Below are 25,050 nucleotides of genomic sequence, written 5' to 3' on the forward strand. Positions count from 1 at the left end.
TTTGTGTTTGTATGTTGTTTTGTCAATAAAAATATATTTTTTTAAAATTTATCTAAGAAGGAGGCAAGCGCCATCGCCCATTCTGAACTGAACTGCGGCTCAGAAAGTTTAAATTCTAGTCAGAGGTTTCAGATCTCACCCTTCAAAGACTAGCAGCTGTCCCAGAAAAACCTCGCAGGGAAAAGAAGCCTAGCAGCTGTTTCAGAAAAATCTTGCCGGGAAAAGTTTTTGTTCGAGGGAACGACCCTAGCCCCACCTCCGAACCGAGCTCCCAGCCATCCCCTCGGCGCAGGCGCAGCCACTCCTGCGGCGGTGGGTGACGCTGGGCGTGGTGCGCTCAAAGCGCGGCTGCTCCTCTGCTCCCGCTCTAGGCGTCCGATCCCGCCCTGGGTCTCGCCCAATCCGGGGAGCCGCGTGCTCCGAATACTAGGTCCAGAGGTAGGGCAAAAGTATGATTTCCGAGCTCCCGATTGAAGATTCCTGTAGGGTCGCGTCTACGAAGCCGCGGAGGCCCCTCACTCAGTACTGAGGTTCGGCAGGGAAACACATCGATTCCCGAGCCCCTCGATTGGCAAATCCGGCCGCCCGCCTCCGCGCCATTTTGCACCTGAAGAGGGCGGGAGGTGGGAGCTGGGCTCAGGAGTCGGGCGGCGAAGGGCGGGCCAGGGCGGGGTCTGGAGGCGGGAGGCGGGCTGGGAGGCCATTGGGGCCAGCTAGAAGGCCCCGGGCGTGGACCGGATCAGGGCGGGGCGCCTTGCCGGTAGAGTTGAGTTGGTAACTATGGTGGGGAAGTTCTAGCCCAAAGGCCGGAGAGGGGATGCGAGGCTAGCTCCTGCCGGCTGCAAAACTAGATCTCAGTACTCATAAATTAATAGTACCTCGCCGGGCACAGCATTGTATATTATATGAAACGCTTCCAGGTCGGTTTTCTTATTTGATGCTTACGTAGCAGCTCTTGGAGAGACGTCGGGGAAGAGATTATTGTTGTATTTTGTTGACTGAGAAAACTGAGGCTTAGAGTGGGGAAGGGAATTACCTATGGCCGCCCAACAAAGCCGTGGCACTGAGACTCGGGTCTTACTCCTTCATATCCAGCCCTCATTCCATTGTTTCTGCCTCACCTGTTAAAGGAAGGGGCTGAGCTAGGGTATTAGTTAGGCAAGTAACTGGCAGCTCTTTTAATTCTTTTTCTCAAAGTTGAGTCTCCTTATGTATCGTCCAGATCAGAGCTGACTGAGAAATATTCAGAAGCCAAACCATGGATCCACCGGCACGAAAAGAAAAATCCAAAGTTAAAGAACCCGTCAGCAGAGTTGAGAAGGCCAAGCAGAAATCAGCCCAGCAGGAGTTGAAACAAAGACAAAGAGCAGAGGTGAGATTAAGTAGATGAAAGTCTGTGTACCTGTAGTCTGATGGAGTAGAGAAATAATAGAGAGAACTATGATGAGAATTCTTCCTTGCCTGCAAGCAAGACAGTTACTCTCCCAGGTTTAGGAAGGAGATCAGTGGTAAGCAGGCCACCGACAGTCATATGTCAAGTTAATGTCAGAGTCCCAGCCAGTACCAGGTCTCCTTAACCAGAGCATTTGTGGTAGGGATCTGAGGGAAGGAAGAAAGAAGAAGAGATCTGTAAGGAAGAGGGAGGGAGAGAGCAAGCATCAGACATCCCCCAGCACAGATAATTTGGATTTGACTTATAACTTGGAAGTAAAGGCCTACATTCTGAACCCATTAAAATGTTCCTTTGTTCTCTCAACACTTAAAAGCAATTAGGATAGGGTGGGCCACTGTGGCTCAGCAAGCAGAGTTCTCGCCTGCCATGGGTTCCCAGTGCCTACTCGTGCAAAAAAAAACCCAGTTAGGATAAAAAATAGACTGTTAACAATGCTTAGGTTGAACCACATCCAGATGTGTATTTTATTTTAGTATTTAATGTCAGGAAAAAGCCTTCTGATCTCTTTTCCCTTGTTTGTTCTTTGAGAAATTTAAAAATATAGAAAAATAGAATATTACAACCAGCATGTGGGTACTGAGCACCCCAGATTGATAGTGGTTACCATTTTTTTCATAACTGGTTAGAGTCTTTTTAAAATAAGATGAATAAAACATTACACATATATTTAAAGTCCTATTTGTCCATTTCTTGTCTTATGCCCTTTTTGCCCTCCCCATGGACAACTATTATTTTCTTTTTGATATACTTTCACGTTCAGATAGATGAATAGATATCCTTGAGCAATATGTAGTATTCTTTTAAATTTTTGCATTATTAAATTTCATTTGTATTATTCTGCATTTTGCTTATATTGTTTTTAGAACTATGTTAATATAAGAATCTAGTTTATTCTTCTTAACTGTTTATATTAGTCTATATTGAGAATACACTTTATGTAATATACTTACCTATTCCTCTAGTGATGGGCTTGTAGGTTATTTATAGGAGTTTTGTTTGTTTGTGTTGCTATTGTATATACTGTTGCAGTGAATGACTTTTAGATGTCTCCTTGGGCACCTGTGCCAGAATTTCTGTTGTACACATAACTACAAGTAGAATTGCTGGGTCATAATGTATATACAATTTCAATTTTATTAGACACTGCCAAATTGCACCTCCACTAGTAGTGTTTGGGAGTTCTCAATCCTCATGTCCTTTCCAACACTTGATATAGTCACACTAGAAACTTTTGCCGACTGAATTCATTCATTTAACAGATGTTAAGCGTTTTGTTGTTTTCCAGGCACTGTTTTAAGGACTTGAAATACTTGACTGGGGCAAAGCAGACAAAAATCCCTGCCTTCAAGACTTTGCATTCTAGATAGTTTGTGGTTTAGGCAGACAATAAACATAATAAGTAAATTTGATAGTGTGTTAGAAACTAATCTATATGCTGATTTCTACATTGGATTAAGGCAGACCATACGAGAGCTGTGGACCTGGATTCTAACACATTGTTTCCCCTTTCCTTCAGTGCCCCAAACGCACCTGAACCCAGGCCCCAAGTGATTTTACTGAGTTGTATTTTAGTGAGCAATTTGAGAGCTGCTATAGGAAGCAACCCTATGAAATTGTCCTTTGTGCCCACTGTTAAGATGGGTGTTGTTGAGGGTATAGTTCATGTCCTTGTTGGTGCTCACCTTGTGAGGTCTACAGGTTAAATTTATTTGGCTGACTTCAAATCCCAGCTCAGCCATAAATCCCATTTCTGCCAAGAATACCTTGGACAAGATACTTAACCTTTCTAAACCTCAGTTCCTAAATTCCTCCATCCTTCCTTTGTAAAATAAGGATGACACTATCCACCTCACAAGATTGCTGTAAGGAATAGAAATGTTATATGTAAGGCACTTAGCATAGTGCCTGACCTAGAGAAAGCACTCCATAAGTGACAGCCATTGTCGTCAGGAATCATTGTGCTTCCAAGTAGGTGGTTTGCCTTTATTTCTTGGACTTTAAATTGTTGAATAAATGAATATGTTTATCGTAACTGACTGAATTGTAACATATCTTTTAGAAACCTTCTTAAATCCTTCTTGGAATAAGGTAAGGATATAGATAGTTAAATATATGACCCTGTGAGGTAGGAGTTAATATCCTCATTTTCTAGTGAAATGACAGTGACAAGAGTCCCATAGTTAAGAGAGGCAGAATTGAAATCTACACGCAGATGTTCTGACCTTTATCTGCTGCATTTTTCTTTGCCCTACAGCTGCCTGGGGATATTTTCTTTATCCATACTGCCTGGAATGTAATCTCCTAAAATAGGAATGTGACAAGACCCCTTGCACAGAGGAAGAGATGCAGTTTCCCTTCATTTCTCAAATTTATCACATTCCAGAAAGTTAGATGTAAAGGAGAGATATGAGGGGTGTATGGGAACTGAAGGCACGTGTGACAGTTGAAGCAGCATTTGACATCGTTAGTGACCCTTTCCTTCTTGGAAGCCTTTCATTCCTTGACTCAAGACATTATGACTCATTTTGAGTCACTTCTTTCTCTATTTTATTTTTCCCTTTTTCCTACTACCTGGCCTTCTTGATCTGGATGTCTCCAAGAAACAATTTAATACTCCTCGCAGTCCCTAGCACAGTAATGTGCACAACACAAATGCCCATTGAAGTTATTGAATGAATAAAGCATTAACCTTTCTGAACCTCAGTTCAGGAGATTCAGGATTAAATATATATATATATTTTATATCTATCTATATAGATAGATAGATATGTTAAAGTATACATAATGTATATGTACAACTTAAAGAAGAATAAAACAAATGCCTTTTCACCTACCACCTAACTAAGGAAATAAAACATGACCAAATAACTTCAAAGCTTTGTGTACTACACTCTGGTCATGTCCTTGACCCTTTCCACCAGAAGTGACCTCTTTATTTAATTTGGTGCTAGTTTTCCCCTTGCTGTTCTATGTTAGTTTATAACCTCTGTAGGTAAAGTAAGCTAATATAACAATACATTTTCTAGTTTTGCATGTTTTTTAACTTTATAAATGTTACTGTATTCTCTCTTCACTCAGCATTATGTTTTTTTAAGAATTATTTGTGTTGTTGTCTGTAACTATTTATTTTCTATCCTGTGTAGAATTCCATTTTCCCTAAAGACCGTAGGCTCATTCAAGCTTTCTACTTATCTAGTCAGTTTTGACCATGTTACTTTTGCTAGGAATTTATTTCCTTTAAGTTTTCAAATTTATTGGCACAAATTTCATAACTGTGTATTAGTAGTTCTGTACTCTTTTTTAGTTATTAATAATGTTTGTACCTATCCTCTTTTTATCTTGGTCAATCATACCAGAAGTTTGTAGGTTTTTTAAGTATTTTCAGAGAACCATCTTGCACCTTGGGAGATCTCTGTTGTGTCTGATTCCTGTTTTATTAAATTTCTGCTCTTATTTTGCATCTTTTATTGTCCCACTTCTCGGTTTCCTTTTTACTTTTTCTTCTTATCTCCCCACAGTTTCATTTTTTTCTTCTACAGGTTAGGAAGTTTTATGATGTTTCTGTTCTTTAATGGACAGATTGATTACTACAAGGATAAAAAATAGGTGAGGGAAATGTACATTTGAATATAATTAAAAGGGAAAATGTTAGAATGTATATATAGTAATAGAATAAAATTTTAAAAAAAAATCTGTTGAAATATACTATATAAACAAGTATAGTGTCCTAAGTTAAACAATGGACTTTAATTAATAATACAGTTATAAAAATGTGCTATCTCAGTTAGACCTTGCTACCTATCATAACCTGCCAACCCCCAACCAGGACCATTCCAGCCTATCCTAAAGAACACCTAGGGTAATATATAAGATTCCACAAGGGTTCCAGGCACTAGAGTAACTTTCCAGAAACCTACAACCTCTAGATGAATCCCTGGTCCAGATAAGACCTGAAACCTAGCCCAGCCTCTCCAGAACATCAGATAGTTCCATCTATCCCATATTAGTGACAGACCCTTCCAATATCAAAAATTTAGAATGGCCATAGCCCAAACACCCATAAAGAGAGGGATGGAAAGATCAAAGGTGATGGTAAAATTATACAGAGAAGATAGGATTTAACAAATGAAAATGCTGAATCATTAAATTGATATCTCTTTTAGTCTCCAGTATTTTAGAGCAGCTAGAAGTAAAAACCTAAAATTGTGAAATTGTAACCCATGTCAAACTCTGAAATATGTACTACAACTAATTGTGGTGCTGTGCTTTGAAATATTTAGGTTTTTGTATATATGTTAATTTTCACAAAAAAAAGAAGGGAAAAAGTCGATTATGATGATAAAAATATATTTCCTCTAGCCTCCTATATTCTGGAGCAGTTAGAAGGAAAGATATGAGAGGATCATATGGTAGCCCATGACGAACTATGGAATCTGTCCTGTAACTACTTGTTGAAGAGTGCTTTGAAAACTATTGCTTTTTTATTTCTTTGCATTGTATATATGTTATACCATACAATAAAGAAAAGTTTAAAAAAATGTGTTATCATCATGGGGTGGTGGATGGAAATCCTGTATTTTATGCATGATTGTTCTATAAACCCACAATTTCTCTAATAAATATATATAAGTGAGGAATAAGGTTGATACTCTACCTTTTGCCTTAGAATGTCTCTCCATAGTCCACCAGGTAAAGTCCAGATTCCATAGCATGGCATTTAAGGCCTCAACATGTTTTTCTTGCATTTTCCAGCTTCCCAACCCCCACTCTATGATAACCTTCATATTACCACACTTGAAGTTTCAGAACTTGATTCTATACTTTTCTATTACTGTATATTTATTTACTTATTCTGTCCTCCCCTAAATCTCCTATTATGACTCATCTTCATTCACTACCTGTTCAAATACTACTGGTCCTTTAAAGGCTGATCAAGGCACCTGCCTTACTGCTTCTTCCTGATCCCTTAAATTGAATTAATATATGTCTTTCCTATTCCCTACATTATTGGTGCAGTTCTGAAACTTTGAAATGACACAGCCTGTTGTGTCTGAAGATATGTTGAGTACCTGCTCCCATTGTTAATTAATCTTTTTTTCCCCATTCAGATCTATGCCCTCAACAGAGTCATGACAGAGCTGGAACAGCAGCAGTTTGATGAGTTCTGTAAACAGATGCAGCCTCCTGTAGAGTGAGCCACCCCTGTGTTTCATCTAGATGGGACCCTGGAGGCTTGCTTTGTGAGCTTTGTTATCAGTTTTATGCTGAGATGGCTCATTTGGAGCCTTACAGGACAAGACAAGAAGACATTTGTGTTTTTCTTAAAACTGGATAAATCTAAACTGGTTTCTCCAAATATGAATCGGCCCGATGCTTGCTGAAGAGACTTGTTTTCTTCTTCTAAGACAATAGATTCTTTTTTAAAAAAACATTTTTCTATTGCTTGAGAAAATCAGTGTTTCTTGTAAAACTGTGTATCTTCTCTAAAAATGCAAATAAAATACTAATAAAATGATCATTTGCCTATGCTTTAGCTCAGGGGTGCCTAGCCATAGAAAGAAGAGTCAAAAAGAAATGTAATACATAAGAAAAGTTGAGGTGAGCAGAGCAAAATTTTTCTTCTTCAGATTGCAGGTAGGGAGAAAAGAAGAGAAAGAAGATAACTGCTCCAGGTTTTATTCTTCTTGAGACTAAAACTCTGCAGCCCCTGCTAATCATACATTTTTAACCTCAAAAGTATAAATATTTGGCCCTTAACTCCCAAATGCGCCACTAGTCAGGATTTAGAACTCAAAGCTAGGATTCTTCTCACTGGTGATTATGGATAGCTGGCAACAGGCTTACGTCAACAGCAAGAGGGGATTGCAGGTCCCCACCCCCCCTCACTTTTGGGGCTATTTTAACAGGCTTCAAAATGTACTCGTGTTGAAAGTATTCATCCCTGTGGAACCAGTTCCTCACCCATCCACTTGCCATTTTTTAGAAATGTAAAGTTGCTTCTGCTTCAGACATTTGTATCAGGTAGTTGTTCATACCTGAACCTTACTAGTAGAGTTATGTTAATGCTGAGGAAATATTCCTTGGGGTAGGGAAAGAAGGATTTCAGAGAGCTGAACAAATATAAAAATAAGGTGGATCACTTGGACAGGGCAAAGGAGCCAAACACTACCACCTCCTTGACTCTATGCTAGAAATACCTGTATTTTCCTTACTGGGCTGGAAACATCTCAGGGTATCCCCATCTCCTTTGTTTCCCTGTTGCCTCTGAAGTCACTGTGAATACTGTTCCCCTTGCTATGGCTTGTTTACAAGCAAACTAAGAAGTTAATGGGATATAAAGAACTTGCTACTTCTGGAGCAGGTGTTTTTGAGAGCCCAAGTTACAACTAAGATTATCCTCATAAGAGGTAATTACATTTTATAGATCCTACTAAATTTGGGTTGAAAGGGCTTTTTTTCTTTTTTTTTTTTAAGGAGTAGGGAGCTATCCTTAATGAATTGAAGGAAATGCTGTGGTTATGGTAGAAAGAGCACAGTTTTTGGAGCCACATGACTTGGGGCCAAATACTAGTTCTACCCTGAATAAGTCAGGAATTTCTCTGAGCCTTGTTTCTCATCTAGATAATTCAGTAGTACTTCCTCACTCTCAGGGTCATTGTTGAGAAATAAGTCATAGATACTCAGTAAATATTCCTTTCCTTCTCAACCACATTTCAGATTATTTCATGGGAAATGTTTCACATTTCAAATAACCCAAGTAATACATGTTGTTGGGAAGTCTCATTAGTTGGAAACTGCCTTGTATTAACATGTCTCAGTTTTACGTACATTCAGTCCTACACAAGCACTCTATAGTAGGGCAGAGTTTTTAAAATTTCAAGTGATTGTGAAATCAGTTTAAAGGATGATTATAAGAACCCAGGATCCGGGTTCCACCCCTTCCATTTGGAGAGGAAGTCACATAGTCGCCTACATGGCCCCCTACATGATGGGGATAGATATTAAAGGTCAAGGAATATAAAACCCTCCTTCCCTAGTAACCAAATCTCACAAGAATCTGTTGAAACTCCATTGTAACCAAATCTCATGACTTAAATTTTATAAGCCATTCCCTAGGCACGCTTCTCTTTTTTCTCTCTTGGCTTTGAATGGAGTGCAGACTTTCATCTCCCAATCAGCCACCACTGGGCCAATCTCCCTCCTGTCTGTAACCCCGTAGTTAAACTCATGGGTAATCTTCTGTCTAGCATGTTCTTTGGTCTCTGGGTTCTGTTAGGCTGGACAATTATGAGCAACTTCTCTTTTTAAGGAGATAATAGATTAGAAAATCTATATAAGTGTGTGTAACATATATATATGTTTCTTATATAGAAATGGGTTATACACACATTTCAGTGTATAGCTGCTGCTCTTGATCAAAACATTTTAGGTACTCCAATTAGAGAACTGTCTTCGTGTAAACTCTTTGGGGCCAGCACCTAGCATAGTTCCTGGACATAGTAGGTGCTCAAAAAATACTTGTTTTACTCAGATCCAGCCGAAGTTAGTCCAAAAACCTAGTATTTGAGATCAGCCAATAATGTCCTAGTCTTAAATCATATTACATATCAGATTCGTCCTCAAATGGTTCCTGGCTGTTTCTAAAACTTGAAATTGTGTTCAAAGGATGAAGATACGTCTCTGAACGATGATTTCTATGCCCATTTTGAGTGATAGCAGCAGGGTTAAAATAAATATGTAGACCCCCAAGAGGATTGCTTTGAAAAGGAAAGTACCCCACTTGGCCAAGACTATTAAAATATACTTCTTGAATTAATAAATGAAGTCAGAAGGGTCTGGTATTTACTCTAGGCAGCTCTGCTAGTCCTAAATTTGTGATAAAGTATAGATTTCCCTCCTGGTCAACATCTAGTCCCCTCTTACCCAACCCGTATTTCTACTCCTTTTGTCTGATGAGCAGAATCAACAGACTGAGAATCTGCTACTTAGCTCTCTGACCTTGAGTAAAAGACTTTATCCTCTCTGAGTCCATTTCTTTATCTATAAAATGCAATATTTACTTTCTTTCAGGGTTGTTTTGTGGATTAAATACAACAACATATGAAACACCTAGAATAGAGACTAGCATGTAAAAAAAGTGTTAGATGTTCATTCTACCCTTCCCTATCCTTCCTCCTTTGCCATACATATTGCTCCATTTTAAATGATAGTAATATAATAGTTAAATTTATTTAGACTTTATTATGTGCCATAAACTATTCTTTGCACTCAACTATCTTAATTAATCCCCCAAACAGCCCCTGAAGTAAGTGTCATTAGCAAACCATAGGCTTATGGCCTGCAATTCTGTGCGGTCAGCAAACCACTGGAATTTCTGAGATCCATTCAATATCAAAACTAGTTTCTTAATAATCTTAAAGCAGGGACTAAAATATCACTGTGTTGACATTTTCAGTAATGTCAACTGAATGTCGGTAATGTCAGTAAAAGGTAAAACTGCTGGCACCTTGGAGGGATTCAAGGCAGTGGCACCAAATGGTACTGTAGTCATTGCATTTTTCACCAGCATGTGCTCACAGTTAAAACAAACAAACAAACCAATTTCACTTACGTGTTTGATGAAGCCGTAAAGAATATTTTTATTAAATCTTGATCCTTGAATATACATCTTTTTAATATTCTGTGCAATGAAATGGAAAGCACACATAAAGTACTGCTCTCTACTGGAGTTGTGATGGCTGTCTTGAGGAAAATCACTTACTTGAGTTTGAGCTGAACTAGCTGCTTTTTTCATAAAACACCAAAGGACAACTCACAGATAAATTAGCATTGTGCAGACTTGGGTATTTGGTTTTTTGAAAATGAATTGAGTGAGCCTATCACTTCAAGAAAAACAAGTTTTCATTGTCAAGGGTAAAATTTGAGCATCCAAATGAAAATTTAAATTTTGAAAAATGTATACCTTTTGACAGCTTCCCAATTGTTTTAGTCTGCCAAAGCTACCAGAATGCAACACACTGAAGATGAATTGGCTTTTAATACAAGGGGATTTATTTAGTTAAAAAATTATAGTTCTGGGTGGTGCGATGGTGGTTCAGCAGGCAGAATTCTCGCCTGCTATGCTGGAGATCCGGGTTTGATTCCCAGTACCTGCCTGTGGTTAAAAAAAATATATATATATAGTTCTTCAGAGGAAAGGCAGCTAACTTTCATCTGAGGTTCTCTGCTACATGGGAAGGCACACGGCGATGTCTGCTGGCCTTCTCTTTTAGTTTCTGGGTTCCAATGGTCTTCCCTGGAGCAATTCCTTTCTGCATCTCCAAACATCTGGGCTGAGCTGAGATGAGGCATCCTGAGCTGCTTGGGCTGTGCTGCTTTGAGCTCTCTTCTGACCTTTCTCTTTTACGCTTCCAGCTAATTAAATTACGCATCACTCCTTGCAGAAGTCACTTCCCTTAACCAACTGCGGATGTAATCAGCCATGGATGAGTTTAACATGCTAATGATTCAAGTCCACAGCAAAAGAACTAGGCACCATCACCAGGCCAAGTTGATGTGTGAATTTAATTACCACACCAATATTCTGACTTTTCTGATGAGATGGGTGGGGAGATTAATGAATGTGCATTTTGATGTTTGTCTGATAAAATATATCAACATTTGGAAGATCTGCATAACTCAGTGAACAAATATTTTCTAAATGACCAATGTATGTGTTAAAAATCATGCATGGGTGAAAGATCCAGTCTAAGATCAAGATTCAAAGACCAATGTATTTTAATGTAATATGGTACATAAAGTTCATTGATATTGAATCAGATTCCATATTGCATCTAAATATCTCCTTTTTCCTCTGAGAAACTGGGAATGCATCATGTCACGATTAGGGAATTCCAGGTAGGTAAGCAAAAACAGTGTGCTCTTAGTTTTCATTGATTATGCTTATAAAAGCCTTAGTATTCAATGATTTTTCCATTATGGATACAAAGATTTCTGAAGCCCTTATCCTGGTATTTCTCAGAATTAAAAGATGAAAAGTTTTTTTTCTTTAAAATGTGAAAAAGAAGATGAACCAATTCCCTATTGATTCAGGTATCCTCTTGCATCTCAATTTTTTTTTTACTTCAACCCACTGTAAGAAATTCCTTTTTTTTTGTATTTTTAAAATTTATTTATTAATTTAAAAAATTAACAAACCAAATAAAACATCAACATATATAATCAGTAATTCACAATATCATCACTTAGTTGCATATTCATCATTTCTTAGAACATTTGCATCAATTCAGAAAAAAGAAATGAAAAGACAATAGAAAAAGAAAGAAAACAAACACAGAAAAGAAAAAAAGATTATACCTACCATACCCCTTACCCCTCACTTTCATTGATCACTAGCATTTCAAACCAAATTTATTTTAGCATTTGTTCCCCCTATTACTTATTTTTATTCCATGTGTTCTACTCGTTTGTTGACAAGGTAGATAAAAGGAACATCAGACACAAGGTTTTCACAATCACATAGTCACATTGTGAAAGCTATATCATTATTCAATCATCCTCAAGAAACATGGCTACTGGAACACAGCTGTACATTTTCAGGCAGTTCCCTCCAGCTTCTCCATTACATCTTGAATAACAAGATGATATCTACTTAATGCATAAGAATAACCTCCAGGATAACCTCTCGACTCTGTTTGGAATCTCTCAGCCATTGAAACTTCATCTCATTTCACTCTTTCCCCTTTTGGTCGAGGAGGTTTTCTCAATCCCTTGATGCTAAGTCTCAGCTCATTCTAGGGTTTTTCTCAATCCCTTGATGCTGAGTCTCAGCTCACTCTAGGATCTCTGTCCCATGTTGCCAGGAAGGTCCACCCCCCTGGGAGTCATGTCCCACGCAGAGGTGGGGGGCGGGGGTCAGCCTGCTCGTCATGTTGGCTGGAGAGAGAGGCCACATCTGAGCAACAAAAGAGGCTCTCTTGGGGGTGACTCTTAGGCCTAAATTTTAAGTAGACTTGACCTATCCTTTTTGAGGTTAAGTTTCATATGACAAACCCCAAGACTGGGGGCTCAGCCTCTAGCTTTGGTTGTCCCCACTGCTTGTGAGAATATCAAGAATTTAACTTGGGGAAGTTGAATTTCTCCCCATTCTCCCCATTTTCCGAAGGGGGCTTTGCAAATACTTTTCCACTCAAGGAAATTCCTTTTTTTAAAGAAATAACTTTTATATCAAATTCAGTAAATATATTAATAAGCATATATAAACCTGAAACAAAAGCTTCATGAAATGATATGCTTACCTTGAAGGACATCACATTAAAAATATCTCAACCCACTTACATTTTAAAAATTCTTCCTACATTATAATCACCTTGTATATAAATCGCTAGAACTTACTATTAAGTAAATTCATCTATAAAGTAAAATTTCTGAATATCAGGCACTGAAAGGGGTAGCAGAAATTTAAAAATGTAAACTGATAGAGCTTAAAATCTTGTGGGACATAGACATGTTCATCTAGATGTGATAAAATATAAATGATACACCAGAGATAAAAATAGAGAGCAATGGAGAAGAGGGAGATAGCTGTACTGCTATAGCCAAATCATAGAATGCAGGCTTCCTTAGATTATGATATTTTTAATTTTTAATTTTAGATTTAATTCATATTTACCACATATATTGTTTTGCCAACTTCGTTTTACCTGTGGTAAAAGGTGCTCTAGTGCCATCTGAAGAAGGGAAGGAACTAGCAAACAATCCTTTTGGTATGCCATCTGGAAGTACAAAGTCCAGAGGCAATGCTGGAGGTTCACTGTTCTCAGTGGACCTAAGTTCTTTGTGAGGTACAACTTTAGGGGGTACCAAACAATACTGTTTATTGCTATTTGACTTGGATTTTAGAATATGCAGTGGCATTTCAATATCTAACATTTAATATTTAGTATTTTAGAGTTTAGAAAAGAAACAGCACATAGTGAGATTCTGGAGACCAGATGATGTCCTTGTGTGCCAATGTGTCTAAATGAAGCAAAAGGCAAAAACTTTGACCTCTTAAAATACAGAATTTTAAGTTGTAAAATCCTACACACATTCAAATTGGGGAACTAAAGTCCTCTGATTACTTCTTCTCTTTAGAGCCAGAATCTGCAAGTGTAAGTAATGCTTTGGTAAGCCCACTCATCACTGGAGGAATTATCATTGGGAAGGTAATTGGCTATACCAATTCTGAAGGGTTTCACTCATTTCCAAGGGATTAACCTTAGTGCACAAAGTCCACCCAGCTAGTGACAGAGCTGGAACTAAAATCCGATCCAAATTTTGCTTGGAAAAATTTACTTCCTATACGACAAACTATTTTTGTCCCTGAGAGATTCACAACCCTGAACACAGAAGTGAAGCCCAGTGGTCCTACTGTGGACTGCTCTGGTTCAGAGCAACAGAGATATCAAGTATCTAGCACGTGCACTTCATGGGGACAAGGAAAGATTTAGTAGGGACAAGGTAAGGCTTGGGACAACAAGCTGACACAAACCAACCGAGGCCAGAGAGAGTTGATGGAGCTGTTTAGTTTCCTTGGTGCTGTGACCTAAGACAGGCTGCTTTGCCCCACAGAGCATCTGGAAAGAAGATGTAGGAGAGCGACCACATCAGGCAGTAGAAAGGAGTTAGAGAGAATGGAGATAAAAACAGCATGATGACACCTGGAAGAAGAAAAAAAATACAAAACTCAGTTTTTATGAAGCTGTTTTGTATGTGTGTTTTCTCTCTACCCTCCTATTCCTTCCCCCCATGCTATTCCTTCCATTCTTCATTTTTTGCCTGCAGTGCTAAAGAAACAGAAACAAATGAGACACAGTTCTGCCTTAAGAAGTTCAGCTTAATAGACAGGCATTAGTAAATTGACAATCATAACATAATACAATCTCAGGTCCATTTGGACAAACTCAGATCAGAAATCAGTCCTAGCTAATAAATGTGAGGTACCCATGTCCCCTTGTTGGGAGAAAAAAAAATCTTCCAAATTGTTTTGAGTTTAACATGTGATAATGGCCAGTACAATTTCATTTGTGTGCAGAAAAGAGGTATCATAGCAGGCCTGAGATTGCTATCTTCAGAAAGCATTGCTTGCAAGTGTGGCCCTTGTCTCATGTCTGGGAACTTGGCTGATAAAGTTCACCACACTGATATAAAACTTTCCCTAAATAATAAGGGTGGCTCACTATGTCTAGACTATACAAACAATGTAGTTTATGCTAAACACACGGTTTCCTTCTAGGAGCCTGGAATTTTGGTGCATGCTAGACCTATGTGATTAGCCCCCAATAAAACCTCGGGTGCTAAATCTCTTATGAGCTCCCCTGGCAGCCAATACTTCACACATATTGTCACAATTCAGTGCTGAAGAAATTCAATATATCCTGTGTGACTGACTCCACTGACAGAGGACTCTTGGAAGCTTATGCTTGGTCTCCTCTGGACTTCATCCCATGTGCCTTTCCCTTTCATTTGGCTTTGTATCCTTTTGCTATAATGAATCTTAGCCATGAATGTGCCCATATGCTGAGTCCTGCGAGTTCTCCTGGTGAGTCATTGAATCCCATCCGCCTGGCCAATCATCTTGTAGGTCTCATTTAAATGTTGCCTTCTTAGGGAGCCTTTCCCACCCTTCAAGCCATTGAGTCTGAACTAGGTCATCCTCTGATGCCCTCTGACCTCACAGTTCACAACACTCCAGAACTACAAAGTTTCCAGTTATTTTTGCCATCATTTGTTTTGTGTCTGTCTCCCTCATCAGATTGTAAATTCTGAGGCAGGGATTGTTTGACTAGTTCTCCAATTTAATTCCCAGGACTTAGCATGTGGTTGATCCTCCCTAAGTTTCTATCAAACTCAATAACTTTCAACAAATACTATGTGATTGGCACAATTCTAGGCATGAATAAATTTTTAAAAAATCAAAAAAAAAAATTCTAGGCATGACACAAAAGAGCCCTCGATAGGTGGAGGGGAAGGTTTAGTGTTTATATAAACAAACTAGCAAACATATATCGTGTCAGGTGAGAAATTCTAGGAGAAAAATAAGGCAGAGTGGCTGAGACGGGATGCTGGGCAGCAGCGATAAGCCTACCACCGGTGACATTGGAGAGCAGCATCTTCCACTCACCCCCAAGATAAATCATTTTTTTCCAGTTCTCGGACCCCAGGATTTCATCATGTGGGTAGTAGCTCTGGTCCAACATGAATAGAATCATGAGTGAGGCCATGCAGCAAAGAATGAATGTGTTGCCTTTCGTCAGAAGAGAGGTGGAGGCCAAAACACAGGAAGCATACGGGCAGGGTAGACCCTTGTGTGTGAAGGGAACTTCTGCCAGGGAAAAAAAAGATTAGCTGCTTCCCACTGCTCTAAAGACATCTAAATGAAGCAAGCTACCCTCTGTTTGGCTCTTCCCCTGACCAGGCTACAAAATCCCCTTAATTCCAAGGGTAGTGGCAGGCTGTAAAGCACTTCGTTATTCACAGAGAAGATGCACAGGTTCTGCATTGGGTTACTACAATAAGCAGATGTGCCCCTGCTTCTAAGAAGTCCCTACCAAAATGGTCCTTTGAGATCTTCCAGCCCAAGCCCCTGAACTGCATCTGCATCCCCTTACTTTGTGTCCTTATGGAAGGCAATTGCCCGGTGCAGAGTTGGAGTAAAATCTCTAGTTCTAGAGTCTGTGAATCGATGTGCTCATCCAAAGGTCACACAATGAGACCCAGGCAGAGCTGCTCCAAGAACCTAGGGCTCCCAGTTCCCAGACCAGGGCATTGGTGATGCAGCCTGCAGCCCCCATGGGGCTGGGGAGAAAGAAGGAAGAGGGTGTCCCAAAAGCAAAAGAGAGGAGTTAGTTACTAACACCTGGGCTCCTGGGATCCAACAGCTCAGCCCCCTCCATGGCTCCCTGCCCTCAGCCCCCAGGCTGCCTGGATTCCACTCACCAGCTGAGTAGAAGCACAGGCGGAAAGAAGTAGCTAACACATAGATGATGGCTAGGAACCCACTCAGAGGCCCATCCACGCGGAGGAGCAGGGCCGAGGCCAGCCCAAATGTGGTGAAAGCAGCAAAGTCATTCAGCTCGGCTCCTGACCCAGAAGACCCAAGGTTAGAGAACTTATACTCACACAACTTGCTTTATCCTCTCTCGTGGGGGGGGGGGGGGGCAGCTGGAAAGCACTGAGGAAAGTGAGTTGGGTCCTGAGGTCCCAGGCAGCAATAGCTACTCCCCCAGGGTAATCTTAGATCAAAGACTGGGGTCTCCTTCCCGCTCTGCCACGGACTGACCATGTGACCTTCAGCAAGTCTTTTCCACTTCAGTTCTTAGTTTTCCCAACTCTTACCACGAAAGGCTTGGACTAAAATTGGGTAAAAATTGAAAAGCTGTGGGATCCTTTTTGCAAGGAAAATCTTGCATGGAAATATTTTACTGCATTTTAAACTAGCAGCTCACCTGGGGTAATTTTTTTCATCTCCCCACTCCCCTCCTGCACAGTGCCCCTCAGCCCCTAACACCCAGATCAGCCCTGAATAGGTAGGTAAGGCTGGTAAGGAAACTAAAAGCCAGGACAGGACTGACTGAAAACCATGGAGAGAGCCACAGAGGAGCAACATCTAGACAGCAGGGCTCCTATTCCTGCCCCAGGGCTTTTCCTACTACCCTCAGAGGGCTGCCTCAAGAGGGGGTGATGGCTGAAGGCCTGTGGGATGTTAGAGGATGGAGGAGGCAGCCTGGAGGCAGATGCTCCTGGAGGCTAGAATGGAGGGCCTCAGGCCCAGACTCACCTGATTTGGAGCAGACCTTGAGGTGTCTGGTCATTGCCCCAACTGCCACGTCTAATAGGAAGCTGATCAGAAGAAGCCAGGAGGCGCAGTGGGGTTTCCTAGAGCGCAGGCCAGGCCAGAACAGGGCAGCCCTTTCATAGCCTCCAGTGGACAAGCACCCCCACCCCCATCCTCACCACCAATATACTAGCACACTTCTTACAACACTTCCTACACTTGCATATATATGTACAGACCCCTGCACCTCCCCCACGTTCACATCCTTTCTGCACACACAGACAGGCACTGCTTCACCCCCACCCCACAGCACACACACCCTCACACATACCTACATTTCTCCCACACTCTCAACCCACAGTCTTAAAGATGTCCCTCGGCTTCCTAGGTAATGGACTAGGTAGGGACTAAGGTCCCTGCAGCACTAAATTGTAGACACATTCCTTGGCTCAGGGGACCTGGGCTCTAGCCTAGCCTCTCCCATCATCTCCCTGGGAATTCTCAGATACATCATCCCCTTCTCCAGACCTCTGTTTCCTTATTTGGAAAATGAGCATTTTGTGCTAAATGGTTTCTAAGGACTTTTCCAGATCCCCACTGTAGAGTCTGTGCCTCTGACCAGCACACTCTCAGATCCCTCTGAAAGCAACCACCACAGCCCCAAGCAAGCCTGCCCTTGGAGACTCATTCCCAAGTCCAGGCTGCAACGCCCAGCAAGGGGAAACAGAGAGCCTGACCCCAGACCTCAGCAGGCCTCAAACAAGCACAGCATTTCCTTTGCTTAGACCCAGACCTACGTATCTAAAGGGGAACTGAGGCTAAATGAAACTACTGGACCTACTACCATGGGACAAAACTACACTCCCAGAAGATTATGTTGAACTAAAAAGATAGAGACTTTCTGCTGCAGGTATGTCCCACCCTTAGGAATTCTCAAAACTCAGACTTAAAGAATCACATACAGTTCAAGCTCAAGGGGAGCTTAAACATCATCAGGCAAAACCATCTTATTTTATTGATGTGAAACAGATCCAGAGAGGGGAAATCAGTTGCTGAAAGTCATAAAGAATCAACTGGATTCGAAGGATATTATTTTCATTATGATTTGTCTTTAAGAAGCTGATTTCCCAAGGACATTAAATATCACCCAATTTACAGAAATTAAATTCACTTATCACTTTTTGGGGGAGGGCATATACATATCTCAGACTTTCCAGAACAGTGCTAATTTCAAATAGTCTGCCAGATCATATTTTCTAATTTAAGAATCAGAAAATATGAACAGTAGCCTACCCAAGGATTGTGTGAAGTCTACCAGAAAAGAATCTCTTAATTTTCTCATAGAAGGCATTCCAGACTGCCAGAAACTATAGAGATCATAGTGTGAGCTCATTGTTTTACAAGAGAGAAACTGAGGCCCAGAAGGTGACATGACCTAGCAAAGGCCACATCAGGTTGGTGGTATGAACTGAGGCTAGAATTTCGTCCCCTAAACACCCAACCTAATGCACTTTTCCCTGCCCCTGCCCCCACTGATCCTTATTCCTCATGGTCTTGCTCTCTAGACACCCCTTCTCCGTCACTCATGCCATTGGCTCTGGCTCATGGCCAAGAACCTGTTGGGCCCACGCCTACTTGCAGACGCTGCAGAAGATGGAGAAGAGCCCCAGGACCATGTTGGCCAGGGACAAGGCATTGGCAACATCCTTCCAGGAAAATTCGTCCAGCTGGGGTTGACTCTTGTCATGGTCCAGGAAGAAATTGGTGCACTGATTCGGACCTGGGGCTCAGGAGAGAGGGGTAAGGGGTTCCCAAAGTCAATGAGTCCCAGAAGAGGCTCCCAGGGACCTGGCAGCTTCTGCTCCCTTAGACCTCATCACAGAGCTGTACCCTCCCAATACTCTGTTTCATTGGCTGGACTAAGGGGCACAGGAAGTAGATGGGGGGACCCAGATAGTGTTCTAAGAGGGTTCAATAACAAAGCAGGTGACTGCATCCCTTGCCCCATAGCATAGATCTCCTTCCGGCCTATAAGCTGACTCTAGCCCAGGCACCTCGGCACCCCTATGGCCCATGTACAAGGGTAACTGGTTCTAGACCCTTTCCTCCATCTGAGAGATGGGTCCAACACAGACTAAGAGTTGGTTTGAGAGAAATGTGGAGTCAGAAGGCCCCTTTGTCCTACAGTTCAAGCTCACTCCCTCAGAAGCACAGGCAGAGGTGCCCCAGGGTCCTGGCTCAGACAGGCCCCAACCAGAACAGTAGGCCTGGCCCCAACAGGAGAAGAAATAAAAAATGAATGTGTACAGCATTAAATAGTTCACAGAGCAACATTCACATTTGTTCTCTCTTCTGACCCTGATGGCTCCGGGAAGTGGTACTATAATTCCCAATCCCCACCCCCACCCCCATTTTATGAATGAGGAAACAAGAGCAGAGAAATGGAGTTCCTTTTTCAAAGTCACGTACTAGGTGAGTAGGACCAAATCCGTTTCTGTTTGATCCTGATCTGGTACTTCTTCTGTGAGGGCACAGATCTCAGCAGGAGGAGGTTTATAAGGTAGGAAGCAAAGCGGTACTCAGGCAGAGAAAGCAGCTTTTGCTTCCGAGTTGGTCATGCACAGGCCTCCTCACTCACAGTAGCAGGGAATCAGCTGATCCTGCCCATTTGCACAGCTTGTCTTTTCTCTGTTTTTATTCTAAGTCCAAGCGTGCTCACTCCTTACACATAAACTGCTTGTGAAACTGAGTGTCTTTTTGGAGTAGGAGCCCCAGCCCTCTCTGAAACAAAGAGGCCCCACTGGGGCCAGCCACAAACAAGGCTACTGTTTGTGGACACCAGCCACAAACAGTAGCCTTGCACTTGAGTAAAATATAGAATTTCCAATGTGCTTTCATGTCTATTTTCTCATTCCACCATTTTAGAGGTGAGGAAGCCGAGGCTCTGCCTTTAAACGGTCCTTCGGTACAACCCTGGATCCTTACAGTCTGGCCTCAGGGCAAGAATTGAGACAAATCATCTTTCTTTCCCACAAACCCTGCCACTAAGATGGCAGGGCCTGGGAGGGGCTGGACTTGGAGTTTAGGCCTGACAGCATTTCAGGGCGGCACTGTAATGCTCACTGCTCCCTTAGGCTAGCCTCATTCAACACAGAGAATCAGTAGCTACATTGCCAAAGCCACTGGGACTCCTGGGATTGTCTCCTATCCTTCAAAAGTTAAGACAGGAGGCAACGTGAGCCAGGAAATCTGGGAGGGGGTGACCACAAAGGACTGGCTGCATAGTAGTGGCCTTTCCTGGGGCAGCCAAAGGTCTTAGGGCTGACCCCAGCAAGGCCAATACCTCTGCTTCTGGGCCCAACGTTCCATCTTGATAAGCAGCTCATCACCTGCCAACCTACCCCGCCTGGCAGGGCAGCATCCCAACATCTCTGCTTCTCACAGCCAGGTCAGCAGATGCTGGGGTTCCATCTTATAATTACCTGACGTTGCCTCATCTATACTTCTTCCCAGTTGTCTGGTTTCTGTTTAAATTAATGATCAATTGTCTGTACATTATCTTTTTCATTCATGATGCACTGTCACTTCTATGATTTTCATTGGCCCTGTGAGGCCTGTCAGGTAAGGTTATTATCCCTACTTACAGGTTAAGCAAAGAAGACTCAGAGAAGGGAAGTACTTTGCTCAAGGTCACACAGGAATCGGCAGAACAAGACTTACATCTTGACCTTACATGTTGTTTCCTCTGTATTCTGCCATCTACCCACCAACAAGACTGAACTTGGTATTGGTAATATGCTCAGCCTGGAGCTAGGTACATGGCGAACACCTGTCCCTACCATCATGGAACTTACAGTCTACCCAAGAAAACAGGACCCATGTAGGTACACAGAAACTGACAGATTCCGTCTACAGTGGAATCTCATCTTACAGATGGGGAAAAATGAGGTTTCAGGATTTTTTAAGTGACTTGTCACTATAAATGGTGACGTCAGGATTTGAATTGGGTTTCCTCTTTCACCATTAAGTGCTATTTTTAGCATAATGCACAACTCTCAGATGTGAAAGGATTTGGACCTGAGAGTAAGAGCTATAGAAATTCAGAGAAGAAAGGAATAATCCATTCATTGAGCAGACATGTGACAAGCACATTCACAGCCTGGTGCTTGGGACATAGAGATTAAGCACTGGTCTCATCTCTCCAGAAGCTCAGTCTAGTAGGGGTATCCGACACTGCACAGGAATGGAAAGTGACTAGGCTTCTAGGGGAAGATGGAAGAGGGGCCCAGACTGCCAGGGGTGGGGTTGAGAGAAAGCTTCTTAGAGGACAGGGGCCAGAGCTGAAGAGTTTATGCAGCTGTGGCTTGCAGCAGTGGCGCATGTCACTTCTCAGCTTCTGAAAAGCTTCAGTGGCTCCCTATGCCCTCAGGACCCTTCTCTAAACCTTTCTTTGGTCTTGGATTGGTGACATTCCTCTTTGGGGAGCTACTGACACCCTGCCAGGTGCTCTTCCTCCTCTGTCTTGTCGCATTTTGTGCTCACCGTGGGGCTCTTGGCACTCAGTATCGGCATTGCCTACCTTGTCTTTCTCCTCTAAACCAGGATAAGCAACATGGGTGCAGACAGGGGTCCCTTGTGCCCAGCATGAGGCCTGACAATAAAAGTTGTTCAATGTTTGTTAAATTAATATAGTCTGTCACTCTGGAGCTTCCCCCAGGGCTTCTCCACTATACCAAATCTTCTCTACCCTGCTTCAACCCTGTTCAATTTGTCCTCCTAGCAGCCTTCTCAAATAAACCCCCAACAGTCCAACCCCTTCAATGCACTCAACAATCACCCAACTCATGATCTTTCATTTACCCATTTTAAAAGTAATGCCTGCTCCATGCCAGGCCTTGTGCGCTCTGGGGACACAGACAGTGACAAATCCAGTCCCCCTCCCCCCTTGAAGGAGCTCAGTCTATTTGGGGAGACAAGTGAATGTAGTGCGGCAAGTATTATGTAGGATAGGGCATGTCCAAGTAGCTGTAGGTGCACAGATGAAGAAGTCACTAAGTCTGGAGGGGTGGCAGGGGAAAGTTTCACTAATGTAGTGACGTTTAAGAGGGGTCTTAAAGGATGAACAAGGAGAAGGGTATGCTTGGCAAAAGGAATTGCAAGCACCAAAGCACCATGAGAAGGCTGGATCCCAGGAAATGAGAGGGATGACTGGAGGCCCCAGTTGGCCAGCGTGCCTGGTGTGACCTGTGAATTGCAGGTTGTGGGTAGACAGTGCGGTATTTAGTAAGGAGTCACTTGGTCATATATGGGTTGGGGGTGGAGGGTGGTTTGGAAGGAGAGGGACTGGAGTAAGGGAAATCAGCGATGAGGCTGGGGGATGAGGAAAAGGGGCATGTGAGCCACGAGAAATGGCAGGACTGAGGGGCTGGTAGGCTGAGGAAGGTGTTGAGTATGACTCCAAGGTTTCAAAGGAAATGAGATGAATGAGGAGGCTGGTTCTTCAGCGGGAAGATGGGGACATAGCGTTGAAGTAAGAAGGACCCAAGTGTAGCTTTCCAGGAGGCGGTGAGTTAGCATGGAAACAGCGTTAAAAATGGGAGACTCCGCTCCTCCTACGCTCCTCCCCGCCCTCACCCGGCCTCTTCTCCAAATATCCATCCCCCCAAGAGACGGGCCTCCTGCAGGCCCCTGGGGTCAGTCTGAACTGCGCTCCCTCGCCCCGGCACTGGCCGGATCTGCCCAGCTCCGACTCCACCCTCGGCCACCCGTGGTGAACAGATGGAGCCAGGGCTGGGCACCCGCTGTTCAGGAGGTCTCATTCTTTGGGGAGCCTGGTCGCGGACAGCACCCTGGAATGGAACATCTTTTGCCCCCTTCGGCACTGTGGATGGCTTACCTGGGGACAAGACATTCCTAGATGGGGGTGGGGGGGCCTGCACGCTTTCCCTGCTTCCGGTGTGGTGGGGGGAGGGGCAGCCTAGGCACCGTGGGGCCGCACCATCCAAGCCTTACCTCTGGCTCTTAGCTCACAATCCCCGAGGAGGGGAGGGGCTGCGGGTCTTTGGTCCCGGGGAAGCCTCAATCTCTAGGGGAGCCTCAGGTCTTGTAATTGGGGATGGGGTATGTGGGGGAGGAGGATGGATGGAACTGAGAAGAGAGACAACTCTCTCCATCGTGGCAAGTCCAGGAAGACTTGGCAGATGGAGACCTTAGCCTCAGTGGGACTTGGCTCTGTGCAAAATCCCCGGCTTCGGGGTGCATGGGATGTCAGAGGTGGGTTGGAAGTGAAGTGAAGATGAGCCTGTAAAGGAACACTGGGGTCCAGACTGTGGCAGGCCCCTGGAATGCAAGCTCCACACGGGCAGGTATTTGTGTGTTTGGTTCATGACTGTGCAGGATTATGCCTATAAGAGCATCTAAGCATAGAGTACCCTCCCACTCCAAATATTTTTTGTATGAATGACAAGTTAAGTAATGTGGACTCAATCTGAAGATAAGAGGTTTTTAAATGGAGAAGTGACATGATCAGGTAGTTTTAGAAAGATGGTTCGGGCAGCCAATATGGAGGAAGGAGCTGCATGGTAGATGAGGCAGGCCCAGGAAAGGCATGCCTGGACAGGACGGAAGGGACTGGGAAGAAATAGGCAGACTTGGGAGCCAGTGTGAGGTGGAATCTGGAGGTGTGAGAGAGAGGTGCCTAGGCAGTTGGACGGATAGTGTGCTATGGAAGGTAATGGGGCTCATTATGGGGGTAGGGTTCCAGGTACCAGTCCTAAACTAGGGCCCTCCACCCTCACTGGCTGCACATTCTCCAGCCTACTCAAATGCTCTACTAGAGGGTCAATAGTTTCCAAGACCCTGAAAGCAAGTATACAAGAAAGTGGAGGGGCAGGGTTAGAAGATCAAGTAGCACTTTTTTCTCCCTGCAACCAGGAAGGGGCAGAGGAATAAAGGATCTAGTAGGTACCAAGCACCATGGTAAATGCTTTACAAGCATTATCATCATCTTACTGTATCTTCTCAGCTGTTTCTGAAGTATTTACATTCCCATTCTACAGATTAAATGGGGAGTCAGAGAGCTGATTTTACTGATGGTGGTAACCATCGGTAATTACTGGAGCTGACACCTGAAAACAATCAGACACTTAAAAGTCAGATCCTTCCCAGTGCCTGCCCATGCAAAAAAAGTCAGATCCATGGTGACTGAGAAACAAGAAGGGAAAACCAGGTTGGAGGCAACTAAAGGTGTGCTATGAGTCTAAGCCCAGGAATTAGACCAGTTTTTGTCTATCCTTTATGTGTTTCTCCTAATTTGTCCAGGACGTGTAGACTATTAAAGTGGTTAAGTTTAAAACTGTAGTATAATGGTTATACCAGCTGTATCTTTTACCATGTTTAAACTCCCCCTCTAATACTTACCAGATGTGCAAATAATTTAGCAAGATACTTTGTTTCCCTGAATCTGTTTCCTAATTTGTAGAATGGGATTGTGGGGATTAAATGAGATTATATGAAATGCTTTGCAGAGTAGAAAGTTAATCATTTTTATTATTCTAAGGAAATGATCATTGTCTATTAGCCTGGACATTCCCAAGGTTTCCTTGAAAAGAGGGGGAGGGGGTGGTGCAACGGAATTCTTGCCTGCCATGCGGGAGACTCGGGTTCGATACCCGGTGCCTGCCCATGTGGAAAAAAAAAAAGAAAAGAAAAGAGGGAAAAGAAGCAGCGTTTTAGTTTCCTAGCTGCTAAAACAAATACTAAATATTGGTTTGGCATAATA

General features: G+C 42.7%; 2 protein-coding genes across 11 annotated transcripts; one reads left to right on the forward strand and one right to left on the reverse strand.

Annotated features, from left to right (window-relative positions):
- The first annotated feature begins 306 nt into the window (after window positions 1-306).
- SVBP (small vasohibin binding protein) lies at window positions 307-6,968 on the forward strand. 5 transcript variants are annotated; one of them, XM_077137077.1, is made up of 3 exons: window positions 307-438; window positions 1,223-1,372; window positions 6,562-6,968. In XM_077137077.1, exons 2-3 carry the CDS (start codon window positions 1,259-1,261, stop codon window positions 6,646-6,648), a joined length of 201 nt encoding a protein of 66 aa, XP_076993192.1. In that variant the 5' UTR covers window positions 307-438; window positions 1,223-1,258; the 3' UTR covers window positions 6,649-6,968. The 5 variants fall into 5 exon arrangements, with proteins under 5 accessions (XP_076993192.1, XP_076993188.1, XP_076993198.1 ...); XM_077137073.1 differs by lacking the exon at window positions 307-438 and adding an exon at window positions 500-623; XM_077137083.1 differs by lacking the exon at window positions 307-438 and adding an exon at window positions 712-774.
- Window positions 6,969-13,999: 7,031 nt separating this feature from the next.
- Window positions 14,000-23,271, reverse strand: TMEM269 (transmembrane protein 269). 6 transcript variants are annotated; one of them, XM_077150009.1, is made up of 7 exons: window positions 23,167-23,271; window positions 21,850-21,921; window positions 18,906-19,050; window positions 17,274-17,371; window positions 16,433-16,576; window positions 15,618-15,818; window positions 14,000-14,154 (listed from the first exon to the last, which is right to left on the reverse strand). In XM_077150009.1, exons 2-7 carry the CDS (start codon window positions 21,914-21,916, stop codon window positions 14,018-14,020), a joined length of 792 nt encoding a protein of 263 aa, XP_077006124.1. In that variant the 5' UTR covers window positions 21,917-21,921; window positions 23,167-23,271; the 3' UTR covers window positions 14,000-14,017. The 6 variants fall into 6 exon arrangements, with proteins under 6 accessions (XP_077006124.1, XP_077006122.1, XP_077006123.1 ...); XM_077150007.1 differs by having other exon boundaries at window positions 21,813-21,921; XM_077150008.1 differs by having other exon boundaries at window positions 17,274-17,335; window positions 18,906-19,056; window positions 21,813-21,921.
- Window positions 23,272-25,050: the final 1,779 nt, after the last annotated feature.

The sequence above is a fragment of the Tamandua tetradactyla genome, chromosome 2, assembly GCF_023851605.1.
Source record: "Tamandua tetradactyla isolate mTamTet1 chromosome 2, mTamTet1.pri, whole genome shotgun sequence".
In the NCBI taxonomy this organism is placed as follows: domain Eukaryota; kingdom Metazoa; phylum Chordata; class Mammalia; order Pilosa; family Myrmecophagidae; genus Tamandua; species Tamandua tetradactyla.

Excerpts from the sequence above, each read along its gene's own strand:
- TMEM269 (XM_077150006.1), bottom strand. Across the intron at positions 16,577-17,273 it reads CAAGGTCTGCTCCAAATCAG|GAGCCGAGCTGAATGACTTT; the intron begins GTGAGTCTGGGC and ends CTTCTGGGTCAG. Across the intron at positions 15,819-16,432 it reads CCTGTGCTTCTACTCAGCTG|AAGTTCCCTTCACACACAAG; the intron begins GTGAGTGGAATC and ends TTTCCCTGGCAG.
- SVBP (XM_077137077.1), top strand. The coding sequence starts at position 1,259 with ATGGATCCACCGGCACGAAAAGAAAAATCCAAAGTTAAAGAACCCGTC. Across the intron at positions 1,373-6,561 it reads AACAAAGACAAAGAGCAGAG|ATCTATGCCCTCAACAGAGT; the intron begins GTGAGATTAAGT and ends TTCCCCATTCAG.